At 43.6% G+C, this 17,096-nt stretch overlaps 1 protein-coding gene across 1 annotated transcript in view; it reads right to left on the bottom strand.

Moving 5' to 3' along the window:
• Positions 1 to 10,177: 10,177 nt before the first annotated feature.
• SMIM31 (small integral membrane protein 31) overlaps positions 10,178 to 17,096 on the bottom strand; it is a 47,722-nt gene continuing 40,803 nt past the window's right edge. Inside the window, exon 2 of the mRNA XM_078677017.1 lies at positions 10,178 to 10,972. Within this exon, the coding sequence (XP_078533143.1) occupies positions 10,713 to 10,972 (260 nt within the window). The 3' untranslated portion in view covers positions 10,178 to 10,712. The remainder of the gene's footprint in view (positions 10,973 to 17,096) is intronic.

Genomic DNA, 17,096 nt, shown 5'->3' with positions numbered 1-17,096 from the left:
GTTCGCCACATCATTCCACTTTGGACCCAGCCACATGCAAATCATTCTTGACCCTTCTCCCCATGGGAACATTCCAGCCTGAACTGGCAGGCCAGGTCCTCCCTGGATCAGAAACAAGCAACGTGGGACCAGTTTTGGGGTATCACCCCTCAGCAGTCAGGCTAGCTTGAGTCCAGTGGCATAGCGAGCACGGGACCCACATCTGAGCCTACCCTTCCCACTTAGTATGACAAATGCAAAAAGAACAGATGATGGATGGAATGCTGAACAAATCAGTTGTGAGCCAGCTCTCCATGGGACCAGTCCATCCACAACTCAGGGCCGGGCTGGCTGTAGCGGGCACCGGACAGATCCCCGGTGAGCCACCAGGGTGGGAGATGGTTTTGGACCCCTGGGAGGTCGTTTTTGCAGCTGCAGTGTTTTCAACATGCACAACTCCCCTTCCCCTCCCCACGGCAGTCCCGACTCAATACCAGGGATGGTTTGCGTTCCCAAGCCGGCCCTGCCCGAACTGCCGGGCCAGGTCCTCCCTGAACCAGAAACAAACATCCTGGGACCTGTTTCGGGGGACTACCCTGCATCAGACAGACTAGCTTGAATCCGGTGGCATAGCTTGCATGGGACCCCTTTCCACTTAGGGTGACAAATGCAAAAAGAAAAGATGATGGACAGACTGCTGGACAAATCAAACATTCACTCGCAGTCACAGATCTGGGTGAAACCCATTGTTTCTTTGCTTGCCACATTATTCCAGTTTGGACCCAGCTATATGCTAATCATTCTTGAGCCTGCTCCCCATGGGGACAGTCCAGCCTGAACTGGCAGGCCAGGTCCTCCTTGGACCAGAAACAAGCAACGTGGGACCGGTTTTGGAGTATCACCCCTCAGCAGTCAGGCTAGCTTGAATCCAGTGGCTTAGTGAGCACGGAACCCACATCTGAGCATACCCTTCCCACTTAGTATGACAAATGCAAAAAGAACAGATGATGGATGGAATGCTGAACAAATCAGTTGTGAGCCTGCTCTCCATGGGACCAGTCCATCCCCAACTTGGGCCTGGCTGGCAGTAGCGGGCACCGGGCGATTACCTGGTGTGCCGCCAGGGTGGGGGGGCAGTTTTGGACCCCTGGGAGGTCGTTTTTGCAGCTGCTGTGTTTTCAACATGCACAACTCCCCTTCCCCTCCCCACGACAGACCAGACTCAATATCAGGTCTGGTTTGCGCTCCCAAGCCGGCCCTGTCCCAACTGCCAGACCAGGTCCTCCCTGAACCAGAAACAAGCATCCTGGGACCTGTTTCGGGGGACTACCCTTCATCAGACAGACTAGCTTGAATCCGGTGGCATAGCTAGCATGGGACCCACTTCTGGGCACACCCTTCCCACTTAGATCGACAAAAGAAAACAGAAAAGATGATTGACAGAATCCTGAACAAATCAAGCATTCACTCCCAGTCATATATATGGGTTAAATCCATTGTTTCTTTGCTTGCCACGTTATTCCAGTTTGGACCCAGCTATATGCTAATCATTCTTGAGCCTGCTCCCCATGGGGACAGTCCCGCCTGAACTGCCAGGTCAGGTCCTCCCTGGACCAGAAACAAGCATCCTGGGACCGGCTTTGGGGTATCACCCCTCATCAGCCAGGCTAACTTGAATCCGGTGGCACAGCGAGCAAGAGACCCACGTCTGGGCATAACCTTCCCACTTAGGGCGACAAATGGAAAAAGAACATATGCCGGACAGAATGCTGAAGAAATCAAACATTCACCCCAAAAAGTGAGTTAAGGCACACTTGCTATATTTTATGCTCGCAATGGTACATAATTTTCTCCACAGTATGTCTCGTACCACCAATTTTACCCATGCAGCTTTTCTTCAACACCTCCTCAGGGTCCCTTATTTACAAGAGCTACTCAAGCCTCAAAGTAATGTTCAACTTACATTCCCACATCAGCCATGAACGTGGGTCTTGAGTGCATCTCCCCCCACTAGCGCCTTGAGACCCTCACGGGTATGTAGTGCGCTTTACAAATGCAATGATTGATTGATTGATTGATTGATTCTCAATTTTCATCACAAAGTAAACTATCCTGCTGTACAGATCATCTGGGCTAAGTAATAGAAAAATGTTGTCTTGTTTGGTAAAACTTTCTTATTCCATCTATCAGACCTATCCTGGGAAGGACACAAAAAGGGCAGGTTATAGATTTTATCCGGTGAGTGGAAATGGCACACAATCCAGTTGAGACCCACCCACCGAGACCACAGCTACATCTAAGCAGGAGGCTAAATGGACCCAGAAATATCTCACAATTGTTGGGTCAGTAATGTTGAAGACCTAAATGTTGTGGAAACAAACCTTTTAGTTATCCAATAACTTATATATCAGGATATATCTCTTTCCAGATCCTGGATTGTGTGCTTCACCATCAAGGATACCCCAGCACCACACAGGCGCGGATACACCTAGCTTATGTCAAAGGGAATGTTAACTGTGGGTGAGTCTCATGCTAAAATGTCAATCTTATCTGTCTCTATGTGGAAAGGAATGAAATCTGCGTCATTTATTGAACTTATTAAGACTGATCTGGGCTTAGCTTCCCCTGTATCCGCAGTGTGCCAGAATGCACAGGTTTCCACCTCACAGCAGCTACCAACATATTGGCTGCAACTGATAACCGAAGCTCAATGCACTTCTGAACAGTCCACAGCCCACACATTACCATCCAACCTTTGGAGATGCCGACCCCGCCGACAAGTGGATGTTCCCTGTGCATGAAATAACCAAGATTCAGCCACCCATCTGCCTTGAACATGTGTGTTCAATGCACCTTTAAATCCCCATTACAAAATATTACTTTCAAATCACCAACAGAAGCAAGGTACCTAAAAGGAATTGTTGAAAAAATGTGATTAGCAGAGTGTGTCACCCTTCAGAGACAGGTATTATTTCTACTAGCTTTGTTTCAGTGTGGCAGGCATTGTGACCTAGTAGGTGGTAGGTAGGACTTGGTAGGTGCCAGCCCAGTCAGACTGATTCGGTCTAAGGCATTAGGTGGGTTGCTCCCAACAATAACTTGCCGTAGCCCCTAATTCTAATCACAATGTGCTCTAACAAGTCTAGCATTATACTGAGGTACATCTTGGTTATCATTCTTGCTACATCACCATATCTTGCTACATCACCATATTATGATGGAAGCTTAACTCACAGCAACAATATTTCACAGTATTACTGCCAATAATCATTTGGACTACATCAAAATTCGTAGCTGCAGAGAATGTACAAGGAAATACATATTAGCTCCCCTTAAAGTGCCAAAACTAAGTGCATTCTTTCATTCATTATTGTGTGATAATTAAATATAATTTGTCAAAAAATATACCTCAGCCTTATGCTGATCTACACAGTAAATGAGCACCATTCAAGAAATTAGGAAGTTCTATTGTAATAAAGCCAACAAGAGTGTTCATTCACAAGAACTACAAGAACACAGCCAGTCAGGGTCCTGAGGAGAACCCCAAATTATTAAGAGGTACCAAACGCGTCAACAGAAACCCTTGGGGAGTGCCGTACCAGAATACCATCTATTTAGTGGGCAATTACAGAGAACTGAAACCCCACTCTGAACCCCCAAGAGACATTATTACCAAGAGGTTCACAGCAAAGAAAATTATAGTGATGATTATAACCTCTGCAATAAGTCAAAATAAGTTGACTGGTTTTCAGAGCACTATTTAGGTTTAAGTTGAAATTGTTAACTGGATGTGAAAGTACCATTAAGTTTTTGTTTTGATTTTATTAGGCACAATTCACAGTCAATTATACTTTGTGTAATCACGGCTTAGCAGTTTAGGAGTCATGTCCAGTTCTGTTGGGCATACTTGTGGTTATCGAAAATGTTGAAATGTGGCCCCTCTTTTTTGATAACCTTAATGTATATAATATGTGTTAAAAAGATAATGAAAGAATAGTGAATAAATACATGGGCCAAGACAAGTAGCTCATTTGGCTTTGATTTCTAAAACAACATTGGTTGAATAAACGCAGCTAGACCCTGGTTATTTACAAATTGCAAAGTGGCCCAGGCTAGCTGTAGATATAAGAGCCATATCCCCATATATGTTACTTTTAGACAGTTGGACAGTGGCATTTTCTTGCCTTAGCCATTTGGTTTCTCAAGCCTGTCTTTGAGACGCATGCCTCGTGGTAGCTGACAGCTGGCCTTTGTGTATTCCCCCTTTACAGTCACACACAATGGGGAGCTTAGGTGTGACTGCATGACCCATCACTGTCAGGATGGGAGGGAATAGGCTGTGTCCTGTCTCCAAAGGGCTGCATAACCCCTGTAGTTAGTCTGGAGCCAGGGCCATGTTGGCAGGGCATGTGTGCACTTCACAGGCCTGCCTCTAGAAACTTCTCCACACTTTAAAGGCACAAATGTGTATAAAAGAAGGAGCTCAGACACCAACTAGTCAGTACACTTCTAGACCTGTGGATACTCTGCCAGGAAGAATGATTGCTGTGCTGCTACAAGGACTGCCACTCTGCTGGACTGCTGCCATAAAGAAACTGCTGCCCTGCTGTGCTGACCTGCTGCCTGTTGCCCTCTTGCCCAGGGAAGAAGAACTGGACCTTCAACTTCATCTCGATACCAAGACCCTAGAGTGACTCCAAATGGCTAGTCTGCTGTCCTCCTGCATTGAGCCTCAGGGGCATAAAAGGCTCCCCAACCAGCTCCTGGACCCAGATGCAGTGAGTTCCTGACCCCCAGCCTATGCCTCTCGGGTCCTGAACCTTTGGCGTGGGTTACAGGCTCTTAAATCAAGCTTTTGGGATGTTTGTGACTGCAGACAGGCCCTTTTGCACCGAGACATGCCACTCACAGCAAAATCCAGTGCAAGCAGCCACCAGCCTCTCTCGTCGACAGCCCATGGGCCAACATGAAGCACCAGCCTGCCCATCCGTGATGCCCGCCCTGCTCTTTGCACCATGCCAACAACCACTCGCTATGCTCTCTTTGCTTCTCGTGGCCCTCTCCAACGCAAACGGGGCCCTTGGCACAAAACTTGAAAAGGTAAACCTTCAGCTGGACTAATATGAGAATGTATTCGGCCGGAGCTCCATCACGGTCGGCCTGAACTGTTGACTTTGTACCAGTTCAGTGCGCCCTGATAGCCATGGTTGGTGCTTTGTACTTTAGGTGCTATTTTACAGGGTATTCTTTAAAAATTCATAACTCTGGTTCTACTGAGTAGATTTTTGTTGTTTTGATCTTGTTTTATTCATCACATTTTACTCCGAATTTTCAAATTGGTGTGAGATTCTTTTTGTCTGGTGTTTTCACATTTTTACTTTTTGAAGTGTTGTACAAATACTTACCGGGGGGGGGGTGAGCAAAGGTTAATTTGTGGTTTGCTTGTGCCTTACCCTGACAAGGATTGTGATTGCTGTTTGATCAAGGCTCACACTCCAGTCAACCAACAACCCAATTTCTTACAATAATTTTAAAACAGATACATATTTCCCTCTCTCTCTACGTATCCCTTTTGCTCTATTACTCTTTCCTTGAAAGGAAGCTGAAGTGACCTTGCACCAGATGGTCAGAGGTCAGGAAAAAGACACCTGGTAAGTCAGAGTGGAGCTCATCAAAATTTCTGTACTGTAGCCACACTGTTGTTTGCCCCTTCTATTTCACATTTTGTTTTAAGACTGGTTTGATGGTGCAACTGTTTCTTGCCCTTTGCAATCAACAGAAAAAAGAGCTTTCATAAGTACTGCTGAGAAGAGATTAGGCTCCATCCACAATAGCATCCTTGAGAACAGCATTTGAATGGACAGTGTAAATCCTGTAAAAAGAGTGTTTACATTACACTTTGTGCCTTGTGGGGAAGCGTATGCTCAAAACAGCAGGACACAGTCGGTTACGGTGGTATGCCAACGAACAAGACTGTAGGCTGGATCTGTTTATTATTGAAAGTTATAATAAAGGCAGTAGTACTGACATTTATAGTGAAAAGAACATGTTAAAGTCAATAAAGGGTGCTTTGACCTGACTCTGTACTAAAGCCAGAAGAGAGGTATTTTGTCATATAGAATGTCATACAATACAATAGTAGGTAATAGTTTTGGTAATTGTTACCCCCTCTGACAAATCATGGCAACACAAGATTTTCACTGTGATAATCCTTGGGCCTTAGTAGAAGAGGCAGTATTTTACTTTGCCAACTGTAATTTGTACACATTTGTCATTGTATGACTTGTGTTGGGGAAAGTGTGAGTTCATTACAGTACGTTTGAGTTGGTTATGGTCAATGACAAAGGCTATATTATATGCCCAATGCTATAAGTCTGACCTGTTTACTATGAAACTTTATCACAAATTCAGTAGGTCCAGATTATTTTGTAAGAAAAGCCTTTGTTAAAGATCATGGCCCTGTAACAGTGAACTATAATCACTCTGTGTTACATGCTGTAGACATGTATTTAGTTCACATTTATACTTTTATAAATAAATGCACGGTGGTTGCTAGCTTATTCACACTGCAGTATGCCTGTGTGGTTGGGTGCCACATCACTGGTAATGGATATAGACCTTATTGTTTCAATGGGAAAATTTTGTTCAGATTCCATAGGTTTCATCTATTTATTATGACGCGTTATGACATAGCCTGTAGGTCTGACTAACTATTGTCAAAAGTGTGTGCTAAAAGCAATAGGCTTTTAAGGGTGTATTGTTTTTCCACTGTGCGAACACCTGTATGCAGGTATTTCCTTACTGGAAATCTCACAGATTACTGTTGTAGACAAGAGTTTTAGTGCTGGTGACCCATTCAACTAAATCACTGGGATAAAAGATTTTTACTATGATAATAATTATAAGGCCCTCTTGCGGGAATTTAAAATATTTTACCATTGTAAATTTAGACATGTTTGTAATATTTTTACAGTATGATGGTTACCTTGTGGCAAGGCTTACGTTCTATACAGTAAGGCCTACATTTACAAACCTATCACGCAACGCAGCACCCAAAGTTGCTGCACTGCGTTGCATGATAGGGAGTGAGCAGGTAAGCGCCATATCTACAGAGATCAGGCACTATCCTGCTTTCTCCCTGTCCTATCCCACAATCAGGCTGCAGAGCGCCATGCGCACCCCTTTTGCACTAAAGTGCAAAGGTGTCTGTGTGAGTCTAGCATAGTTTTCTACTGGAGTGTACCATTCTAGTACAAAATACAATGCTTATACTAACTTTAAAATTTTTCATATTTTGGATGTGTGCTGTACAGTACAGCACACATCCTAAATATGAAAATTGTTAAAGTTAGTATAAGCATTGTTTCAGTCACACATGCAAAGTGGGATACGTTAGGAGAAATAAAAATATTTCTTTTTTGTAACTCCTACTTTTTAAGTCATGTTAAGTTTTGGTGCAAAACACAATCTACTATTGTTAGCACATAGGGTTTTGCATAAAAAATCATGGGCGGTTGCATGAGAACGCCGATGTACCACCCATGGAACACCCCCTTGATTCAGAATAGCGCTCAGCAGTCCAACACGCTGACTTACATTACCGTTTCATTACAAAACAAGGCAAATAACAATTTGCCTTGGTTTTTTAATTTCAGAACGGATTTTGTTTAGATCTACATTAAAAAACACAAGCGCAAACCTGAGGCAAAATCTTTGTTAATCTGGGCCCAGGTCTTGGCTATGGTAACACGCCTGTAGGACTGGCTGATTCATTGGGAACGTTTATTTCAAATGCAAGTGCTCTAATCTGTTTATTATGAAAAGTTCTAACAAATACAGTGGGCATGCGTTGTTTATTATGATACACACATGTTAAAGACAATAGGCCTTTAAGAACGGATTGTTATTACACATTGTTCAAGCCTGCAGACTTGTTGTGGGTTACAAGAAATCTCAAAGATTACCTTAGATTACACGCTTTGACAAACTCTTGGGGTAGAAGATTTTCAGTGCCATAATTCCTGCTAGAATCTCTTGAGAAGGTGTTACAGGCTAGGTTTTGTGTCAGGATTTTGTAATTTAAAAAATCATTAAATCTACATACACAAACATATACATGTTTATGCCACGCCAGTGAAAACACATATTGCCCACTAACTTGTTATTGCTTGTATTTAAATGGGAACAACTTCCAATTCATTATTTTTTTCTACTATTTCTCTCAAGCATCTTCTCTATATATAAAACCTATTCCATCCTATTAATTCCTAGATGACACGCATCCTCTTAGTTCACCCCTCTTGCGCCACAACTCATTGATAACTTGGTGGCATAAAGGAAAATGATACCCTTCTTGCAAACTTTGATGAATCTACCCCAGTTATACAAAAGCATTGGCTTAAGTTAGAACCTTCTGAATAATGAAGGCCCAACTGCACAACTGGTGCTGCTGGTTATGCCAATTCTCCATGTCTGCGACCCCATACTTTGCTGTGTTGCTGGCTGCACCTGCCAGTATTGATTATATAACATCAGCACAACTCTTATTTACTTTAGGTTTCAGGACACAAAACCTTTGATTTTTATTCTTCACCAGCTAGATTAAGGTTCTTCTTCCAATTTGCTTTTCTGCATATGTTTTCGCATACTCACAATCCTTATGCAGTGCATTAATTTACCTCAAAGATTTGCTGTTTTTCTATCATATATTTTATTAAATCATCTTACAGGTTTCTATACTGTCTCCAGTTCTGTTTCTCATATTGTCTTCAAATAAGGAAGCTTCCTTAGTTCCCACAGGTAGTTTCTGATTCTACACTCAGGCATTTTTTATGACCTCCCTGGCCAGAGCTGATTCAAGGTATTTTGACGCTGCAGCTAAGGTCTATTTTTGTATCTACTTGACTATTGTTCATGTTGCCTCCCATAGACCTGCTGCCAAAAACTGCAGGGCTATATGCGAGTGGTTCCTGTGGTGCATCTTTCAAGGGGCGCCACAGGTGACTACCGAGAAACCCTTGTATTGAAAAGGTCATTCTCTCACCCGATGAACCCCCCATTTTATCCAAACACTCATTCTAAGTTTACAAATAATGTGGACCTTTTCTCTCGTTCAGTCGGTTTCTCACGTAGGCGTTCACTTTTTTTCTGTACAACATCACCATCTGTCTTTTGTGTTTCCTGATCTCTTCACTAATCACCTTTGAGTTATTTATGCAATAGCTTCACCGACAATCTAAAAAGATCTTTGACCATATTGCACACATTCATCCATTGATTTGCAAACATATTTACAAATAAAATGCTATAAAAAACATCATGGCTTAGTAATTGTTACAGAACATCTGAAATAATTTAACAGGATTTGACCCAGCTTTGCATTTTGTCAACAAAGACAGATTAAGGGGAATAGGCTGGAGACTAGGGAAATGTCATGGCCTGATTTAGAGTTCAGTGGCAATACAAATTCTCTTTTTCCAGGAGGAAATAATAAATTCGTAGGAGCCTCCACTAGTTGAATGTCCCCCCAACACACTCTTGCCTAGTGAAGAGAATTCAGCAGCAAGATTAGCCTCCCGATTTCGTATAAAAATAAGAATTAACCACCAATTGTACATGAAGTACTTGCTATTTTAAGAAGCGCTTGAGTTGTTGAACAGGTTACAGCAAATGTTTTCTCTAGAAAGATAGTGTAATCAGTTGAGAACACCAGGTGGATGGTAACACTTGCTTGCAGGAAAACAATGTGTTTAATAATGTATTTCTGATGTTTTATATGATTATTATTATTATTATTATATGAAATTTGTAGTGCGCTCAGTTACCCAGGGGCATCCCGGCGCAGAACAGAACAAGGAAGGAAAAGCTCAGACTCAGTCACTACACAGGAAACAAATACGTCTTCAGGAGTTTCCTAAAGTGCAGAATGTTAGGCATATATATGTTATATATATGTAAAGCTCCATGGTGTGTTGGAGCAGAAGACAACGCTGGAGGGCTATAGGTCAACTGGTAGGGCCAGCACAGAGACATCCTAAATATAGATGCAGTAACAAAAAAATACAACACCGACCATGAGACCAGGGTAGGCTTTGATGCAGCTGCAAAGAATCCAAGGCACTGAATCCGTAGCACTGACCATTCTGCACACTGAGATACAGAACGATGGTGTAGCACAGGCCCCTGCAGCCCCTGCTTTGGTCCTTCATGAGGCGCCTCAACCCTTCAGGGGGACCACAATCAAGCCAATGAATATCTCTGAGATGTAGGTAGCCTCAGGGCCCCCCTAACCACATTTTGCAGGGGGAGGGGGTATCATCTTGCCTTATACCACTGGCACAGAAACAATGTTTAAGCAAGAAATTAGTTGTGCAACTTATGCTTTTTTTTTCATTTTACACAGGTTTACAGCAATACTATAAAAGTCCCATAAGATCCCATAGTTGGTGCGTTTACATGCTACGTATGTAGGTAAATTCCATTGCACAAACAGAAAACATCCTTTCTGTGTCGTGTGGCTTTCATCAGTGTGCATGATGTGCATTCAAAGAAACAAATAGGCGCTCACACGCCTTTCTATGTGCCCATTACAGGGTTCCTTGTCAGGGCGAAGAGGAGTTTTCTTCAGTAACCAGCTGGCCGTGTCCTTCGTGACAAGTTGAGGAGATTTGTCCTTTTAAAGCTCATGAAGTGGGAGTCTGGGAAGGAGCCATGTCCACAAGATCAAAGCGTCCTCAGCTAAGACTTGCTTTTGTCCATCCAGTGCTCAGCCCATTCCCTGGACAGCTCCTCACCTCTGACTCCAGGCCTGGGTCGCCTTCGCCCTCCTGTGGGTCATTTCCGGTCATCAGGCTTTGCTGCTCTGCATCCGGGTGGCACCTTTCATCTTGAGCCACTTCAACCCCGCTGCTTGAAGCCCCCGGGCTCGCTTTCGCTTTCTTCCGGCTGGACTTTGTCTTCTTTCGGTGTACTTTTGGTAACCAGCCTCTTCTTTCTGCGTTAACAAATTGAAAGGAGAGAAAAGTGATATCAAAGCTTGAGAGACGGAACAAAGCGCGCGAGCAGACAGACAGTTTACGCTCAGTCACAAGCCTGCAAACTCAGAAAAGAAAGAAAATTGCATGTACCAGGGAATTTGTGACAAGTGAAACAGGAGTACTATAATCCCAGTGGACGACAGGAAAGTGGCAAAGAGCATGTCTTCTTTGCTGTTCACCTGTCAAGGTTTCGATCTTCATGAAGATAATAAACTTGTGGTAGACTAGACGTCTACAACAGGTAATTTCAGAAGTTAATGACTGCCTTTTCAAGCTTTCGTAAATAACTTCCTACAAATTCATAAAAAAGGAAATGCATTTCCTGTTGCAACAAAAAAACACAATCAATCCATTGCATGCATTGTTACAAATTATTAACATAAATTAAAGCCTTGAAAAAAAAATTCTGTTGGGATGGATGAGAGTGAAAGCTCAGAGTATGTGCCTTTTTATTGCCCCTACTCTTGGAGACACGGAGTTTTCTCTCTGTTTGAGAAAGCTGTGCCTCTGTTTACCCCGGAGACTTAATTGACAAACACATCTGACACTAATTTGCACAGGCCTCCATGGAATGCTCAGAAGAGGTTAAAGGCAGAAAGGGTGAACGTTTGGACAATAATGCATAATGCAGGAACCAACGATTTTCACTTTTTCCTCCAGAAATTTCTTTGGGTTATAAGAGCGAAAACCCGGTGGTGAGTGGTTCTCCGATAGAATACCACAAAGGTAAGGATCTGTTCGGGAAGTCATACTTGGGAAACTGCAGTTTATTTTGAAAGCATGTTTCAGAATAACATAACAACAAAACACAGGCTTGGATCGATATACAGTAAATTATTTCACAGTTCTCATTTAAACTGGGTAACCTTTCATTTAAGGACAAGTATTTACGACGTGTAGTAACATCTTGCACAGTGTGTGCGCTTTAATGCTCTGGACAAGAAGTACATGAGCCACAGCTAGTATTATAAGGAGGACTATATAGGATGTAATATCGTGGAAATTGAATTATTACTATTTGTAGTGTGACTGGTAATATATCACCATGTTTGTACATTAGAAGGGGCCCTAGTTAAAATCTATTTACAAACATATCTGATGGATCCAGAGCAAAAATAAGGGAAACTCTAATGAATAAATTGAAATGACAGCTGAAAGTACAGACACACTTAGACAGCAATACTCAATTCCATCATACAATTGGAATGCAAATGAATGATCTTCATAGCACTTCATTAGCTACTATTGTTCTGTGGCATTTGAATAGGGCAAAAGCTGTTTATGCCATATCCAAAACGTCTTATGCTACCAATGGAATCCACTAGAAACTAGTCATCTATTCTATAGGGGTAATCCCTTGCTACAACCATAGTTAGCAGTAATTAATAGAAACAGGTACTTGTGGAGAAAACAGCTGTTGGGTTAGGCCCTGGGTAGCCCCATGGGCTGGATGCAGTGTATTTAAATGGTAGGACTTTTACTGGTGAGTTTTACATGTGCTGGTAATGAAACACTGCTCAATTCCTTTTTGACTACCGTAAGGCTTATCTCTCCCGTAGATTCGAATTGGGACTGACTTGAAACCTCTTACAAGTGTATCTTTTAATTGGGAGCTGATAAAGTATTGGAGTTTGGTGTCCCGGAACTCACAATTTACAAACACATTAAATTAGAGGTCTAAAAATGCAACTTTAGAAAGTTGGCATTTTCTTACTTTAACCATCCTGTGCCTCTGCCTGTCTCTGAATGTATGCTTGGGTAAGGATGACAGTTGGGCTGTTCGTACATTCACTCTAGACAGTGAAACAAAGGGAGTTGAGGAGAGTCCTTCATTTCCTGACGCCCCATCACCAGGCTGATGGGGCTCCCTGAGCTGGGGAGGTAGGAGAAGTTGACAGTTGCACCTGAATAGGGCTGTGCCTGTCCCTTCACAAAGCAGTCTCTACCCGCATGTATTGTGCCTGGAGTCAGGGCCAGAAAGGGCAGGGTATTGTGCACTACAAAGACTTTCCTTTGAAGCTTGACTACTTCAAAGGCAGAAATGGGCCTAAGTACTTGACTTCTGATGCCACATACTCAAAACAATTCTGGATTGAGGACATTCTGCCAGGAATAAGAGCTGTGTTGCTGGCAGTAGGGACTGCCACATTGCTGCTAGCTTTGTTGTGCTGGTCTGCTGCTTGCTGCTTCTGTCCTGGAGGTAAGAAGACTGGACTTTGTTTGCTACATCCTACTTTTGAAGTTTCCCCAAGGGCTTTGGTTGAGCTTGCCTCCTGTGGGAAGCCTCAGGGCCATCAAAGACTTCATCTGCCAGCACATGGCCTCCTTTGGTGAGAGCCCTGTTTCACCTAGTTGTGCCAGCTCCTGTTCTGGGCTCTTGGAAGTGAGTTTTGGCTGTGCAAAACAAGAAGAAACCAACACATCGACTTTGAGAGTGATAATGGAGCTGGCACCGCTCTTCGACACTGTGACGCTACCTGCACTGGTGCTGTGGTCCCCACCCAATGCAACGACCATGACTTGCAATGAAGGCCAGACACAGCTGAAGCGCCTCTGAAGAGCCGCAACAGAGAGAATCTTGAGTACTGCATCACTGATGTCCATGGCGTCTGACTCCGACTCAACTGCAGCATCTGTGGCCCTGTGGTGTGACATTGACACTGAGAAATCAACATCACGTGGCTTGACTCTCGACACTTCAACGACCCCGCACCACCAGTGGAACTGAAGCCTGGCTGTCAATGCCGTATCACCTCCCCTGTGCCTTGCAACTTCCTAAGCACCGAGGTCCCAACGACCTGCATGGCCGTAAGGAATGTACGCCACACCAGCCTCAGTAACACCTTACCTCCCTGGCACCATGCAATGTGTTTGTTTTGTAATAGTTTCTACGGTACTTTACCTGGAGTCTGTATGACTCTGTAGCCGACGGGCGCGCATCGCGGTTAGCTTCGAACTTGGAGATTCGACTTTATCAAGCACGTCATCTTAGCCCGAATTGGAGCTATTGCATTTCTAAGCACTATAACTTCACATAATCTTTAAACCTTCGTAACTTGACTTGTGTATGTTGGATTTTTGTCACTTGGTCTTGTTTTATTCAGATAAGTATTGGCTATTTTTCAAAACTGGTGTGGAATACTTTTGTGGTGGTGTGTGTGTGTGTGAGAGGGTGTGTGAGTGTGTGTGTGTGTGTACACAAATAATTTACACCTTTCCTCTGCAGATAAGATTGACGGCTCCCGCCAAGCTACCAAGGGGGTGAACATTGGTTTCTCTGAGGGTGTAACTTACCCTGACGAGATAGAGGTTTTCTGCTTGTACAGTGTGCAAATCTTTACCAACTAGAGACCCCATTTCTAATTGTACTCATTTAAAACAGAAGTACATATATGAGTCAAGAGGAGCAGAAAGCAGTTAATAATCAAATAGTGAGTACATTTAGGAAAATAATTAAAAAAATATTGAAATTGTGTAACCTAAATGCACTATGTATGCATATGTTGAATGAAGATTGGTATGCTGCCATGTGTCAGAGCATTTTCAGACACAGGTTCATAAGTTCTTTTAAGACAGATTGAAAGTAAATATCTGTATGAATGTGGTATTTGTATAATGCAAACCTATCTAAAAGGCAGAGCGTGCAGAGGGCCAAAGGAAAAGTTACAGTCAATGTGCAAAAGGGGGGGGGGGCTGCTTTCTACGACAGAGATTGGACTGTTACTGCAATCCAATGTATTGTTTGATTAAAAAAAAGGTGTGTTTTCTGCTCGTTTCTAAACTAGAGCAGGCTTTGGGCAGCCCCGATAGATACAAGGATGCAGTTCTAGAACCTGGGTGCATAATTGGATAAGACCCATTGCCTTGTTTTGCACTTCTTCATCTTCAGCAGGCGCCCACGGAAGCCTGTCAGTTAGTTAGGCAGGGGTGACAGTCAAAATGGATTTGTAGATGATGTAGCTGGTGCGGACTGGCAATGGCAGCCAGAGGAATTCCATCAGTTTTGGGATATTGGGGCCATATTTCTTCAGGTTCTTGAAAGGGTTTACTTCAGCATGTGTGATGCTTTTAAGGATAGTCAGTGTGGCATCTGAGCGACTGTTGAGTAGGACATTTACACAATCAAGACAGGAGAGTAAGAAGGCTCGATTGGCAGTTCTAAAGTTACTTTCTAGGAGGAATGGTGTCACTTTCTTTAGTAGAAAGATCTGATGGCAGACCATCTTTATATTTTTTGCACATTTTTTCTTATGGGTAAGGTCGGTGCTCAAGGTGAATCAGAGTGACGTAGTACTGAATGAAAATCGGTTCATGACATTAGGTCAAGTTTTTACTAGAGGTTGGTTGTTTTTCTTTGCCAATAACAGCAATTCTATTTGGTGGAGCTAAGCTTCAGGTGAGGTACTCGAAATCCAGGTCTGGATGAGATACAGGCAGTGTATGAGGGGTAGAGGAGACTTTCAAATATAATTGTTTGTCTTCTGCATATTAGAGAGTATTGATGCTGACGTTGAATATGATAGGCAACATGATGGAACCCTGGGGGATACACTAGGTGCTAAGGATTCAATGTGAACAAACATGCATTGAGGACTTTAGGATTTGAGTGATTAATGATGCCATGGAATCAGAGTGGTCCATCAATATCAGGAGGCAGGGGTCTTCTATATCTGTGGTCATGAGTGAGCTTCCTGTGAATAGTAAAGCAGCTCTCATCGTACTGCAGCATGCTCTGAATCCAGAATAGTAGCCATGCACCATACAGGAGATGGTTGGCACTGATATCCTCACAAAATTGTGCCAAAGCTGCTTTTTCTTTGATCTTGAAGATGAAGGTCAGTAGAGCTGGAAAGCGCATCAAGTTCTAATGTGGGATTTTTCCTAAGTGGGACGATGTGGCCTGTCTGGGAGCCTCAGGGAAGATGCATTAAGTGATGGAAGCATTGACAATAGTGAGTAGGGGTGACCGAGCTTCTTCAGGGTCACTCTGAAGGGCCTGGGATTGCAGTACAGAAATCTCTGTCTGATAATTCTGATATGGTTTCCAAGCTCTAAATATATATTTCCTGAGTGTAGCAAGCTTGATGACCTTTATAGAACTCTCTGCCAATCAGTTGTGTGAAAAATCTATGCGGTCACCCCCTGGTGTAGTACACCATCTTTTCTGCCCTGAAGCGGGAACTTTTGCCTTCCCAAAATACTGGACGTTATTACTCCTGGCCCCATTACCTAACAGGAGCTGGTATCTGTAGGAAAGTGCCCCTTTTTGCCTCCCACGTTTTACCTGATCTCATTGCTCTTTGACTGAGTGTGCACTGGGCTCCTGCCAACCAGGTACCCAGGGTCTATAAACCTGTACTGTGGCACTCCCAATTGACAACACTTGTAAAGGGTACCATAGGTACCAAGGGCGCTGTGACCAAGAGGGGCCTCTAAGGGCAGCAGCACATATTGAGCCACCCTTAGAGGCATGTATTGTAAAAGAACACGAACACGAACACGAACACGAACACACACACACACACACACACACACACACACACACACACACACACACACACACACACACACACACACACACACACACACACACACACACACACACACACACACACACACACACACACACACACACACACACACACACACACACACACACACACACACACACACACACACACACACACACACACACACACACACACACACACACACACACACACACACACACACACACACACACACACACACACACACACACACACACACACACACACACACACACACACACACACACACACACACACACACACACACACACACACACACACACACACACACACACACACACACACACACACACACACACACACACACACACACACACACACACACACACACACACACACACACACACACACACACACACACACACACACACACACACACACACACACACACACACACACACACACACACACACACACACACACACACACACACACACACACACACACACACACACACACACACACACACACACACACACACACACACACACACACACCCCCCCCCCCCCCC

The sequence above is a fragment of the Lissotriton helveticus genome, chromosome 2_1 (genome assembly GCF_964261635.1).
Source record: "Lissotriton helveticus chromosome 2_1, aLisHel1.1, whole genome shotgun sequence".
NCBI lineage: Eukaryota > Metazoa > Chordata > Amphibia > Caudata > Salamandridae > Lissotriton > Lissotriton helveticus.
Note: the sequence above shows the minus strand (reverse complement) of the source record. Positions and strands in the feature narration are given on the sequence as shown.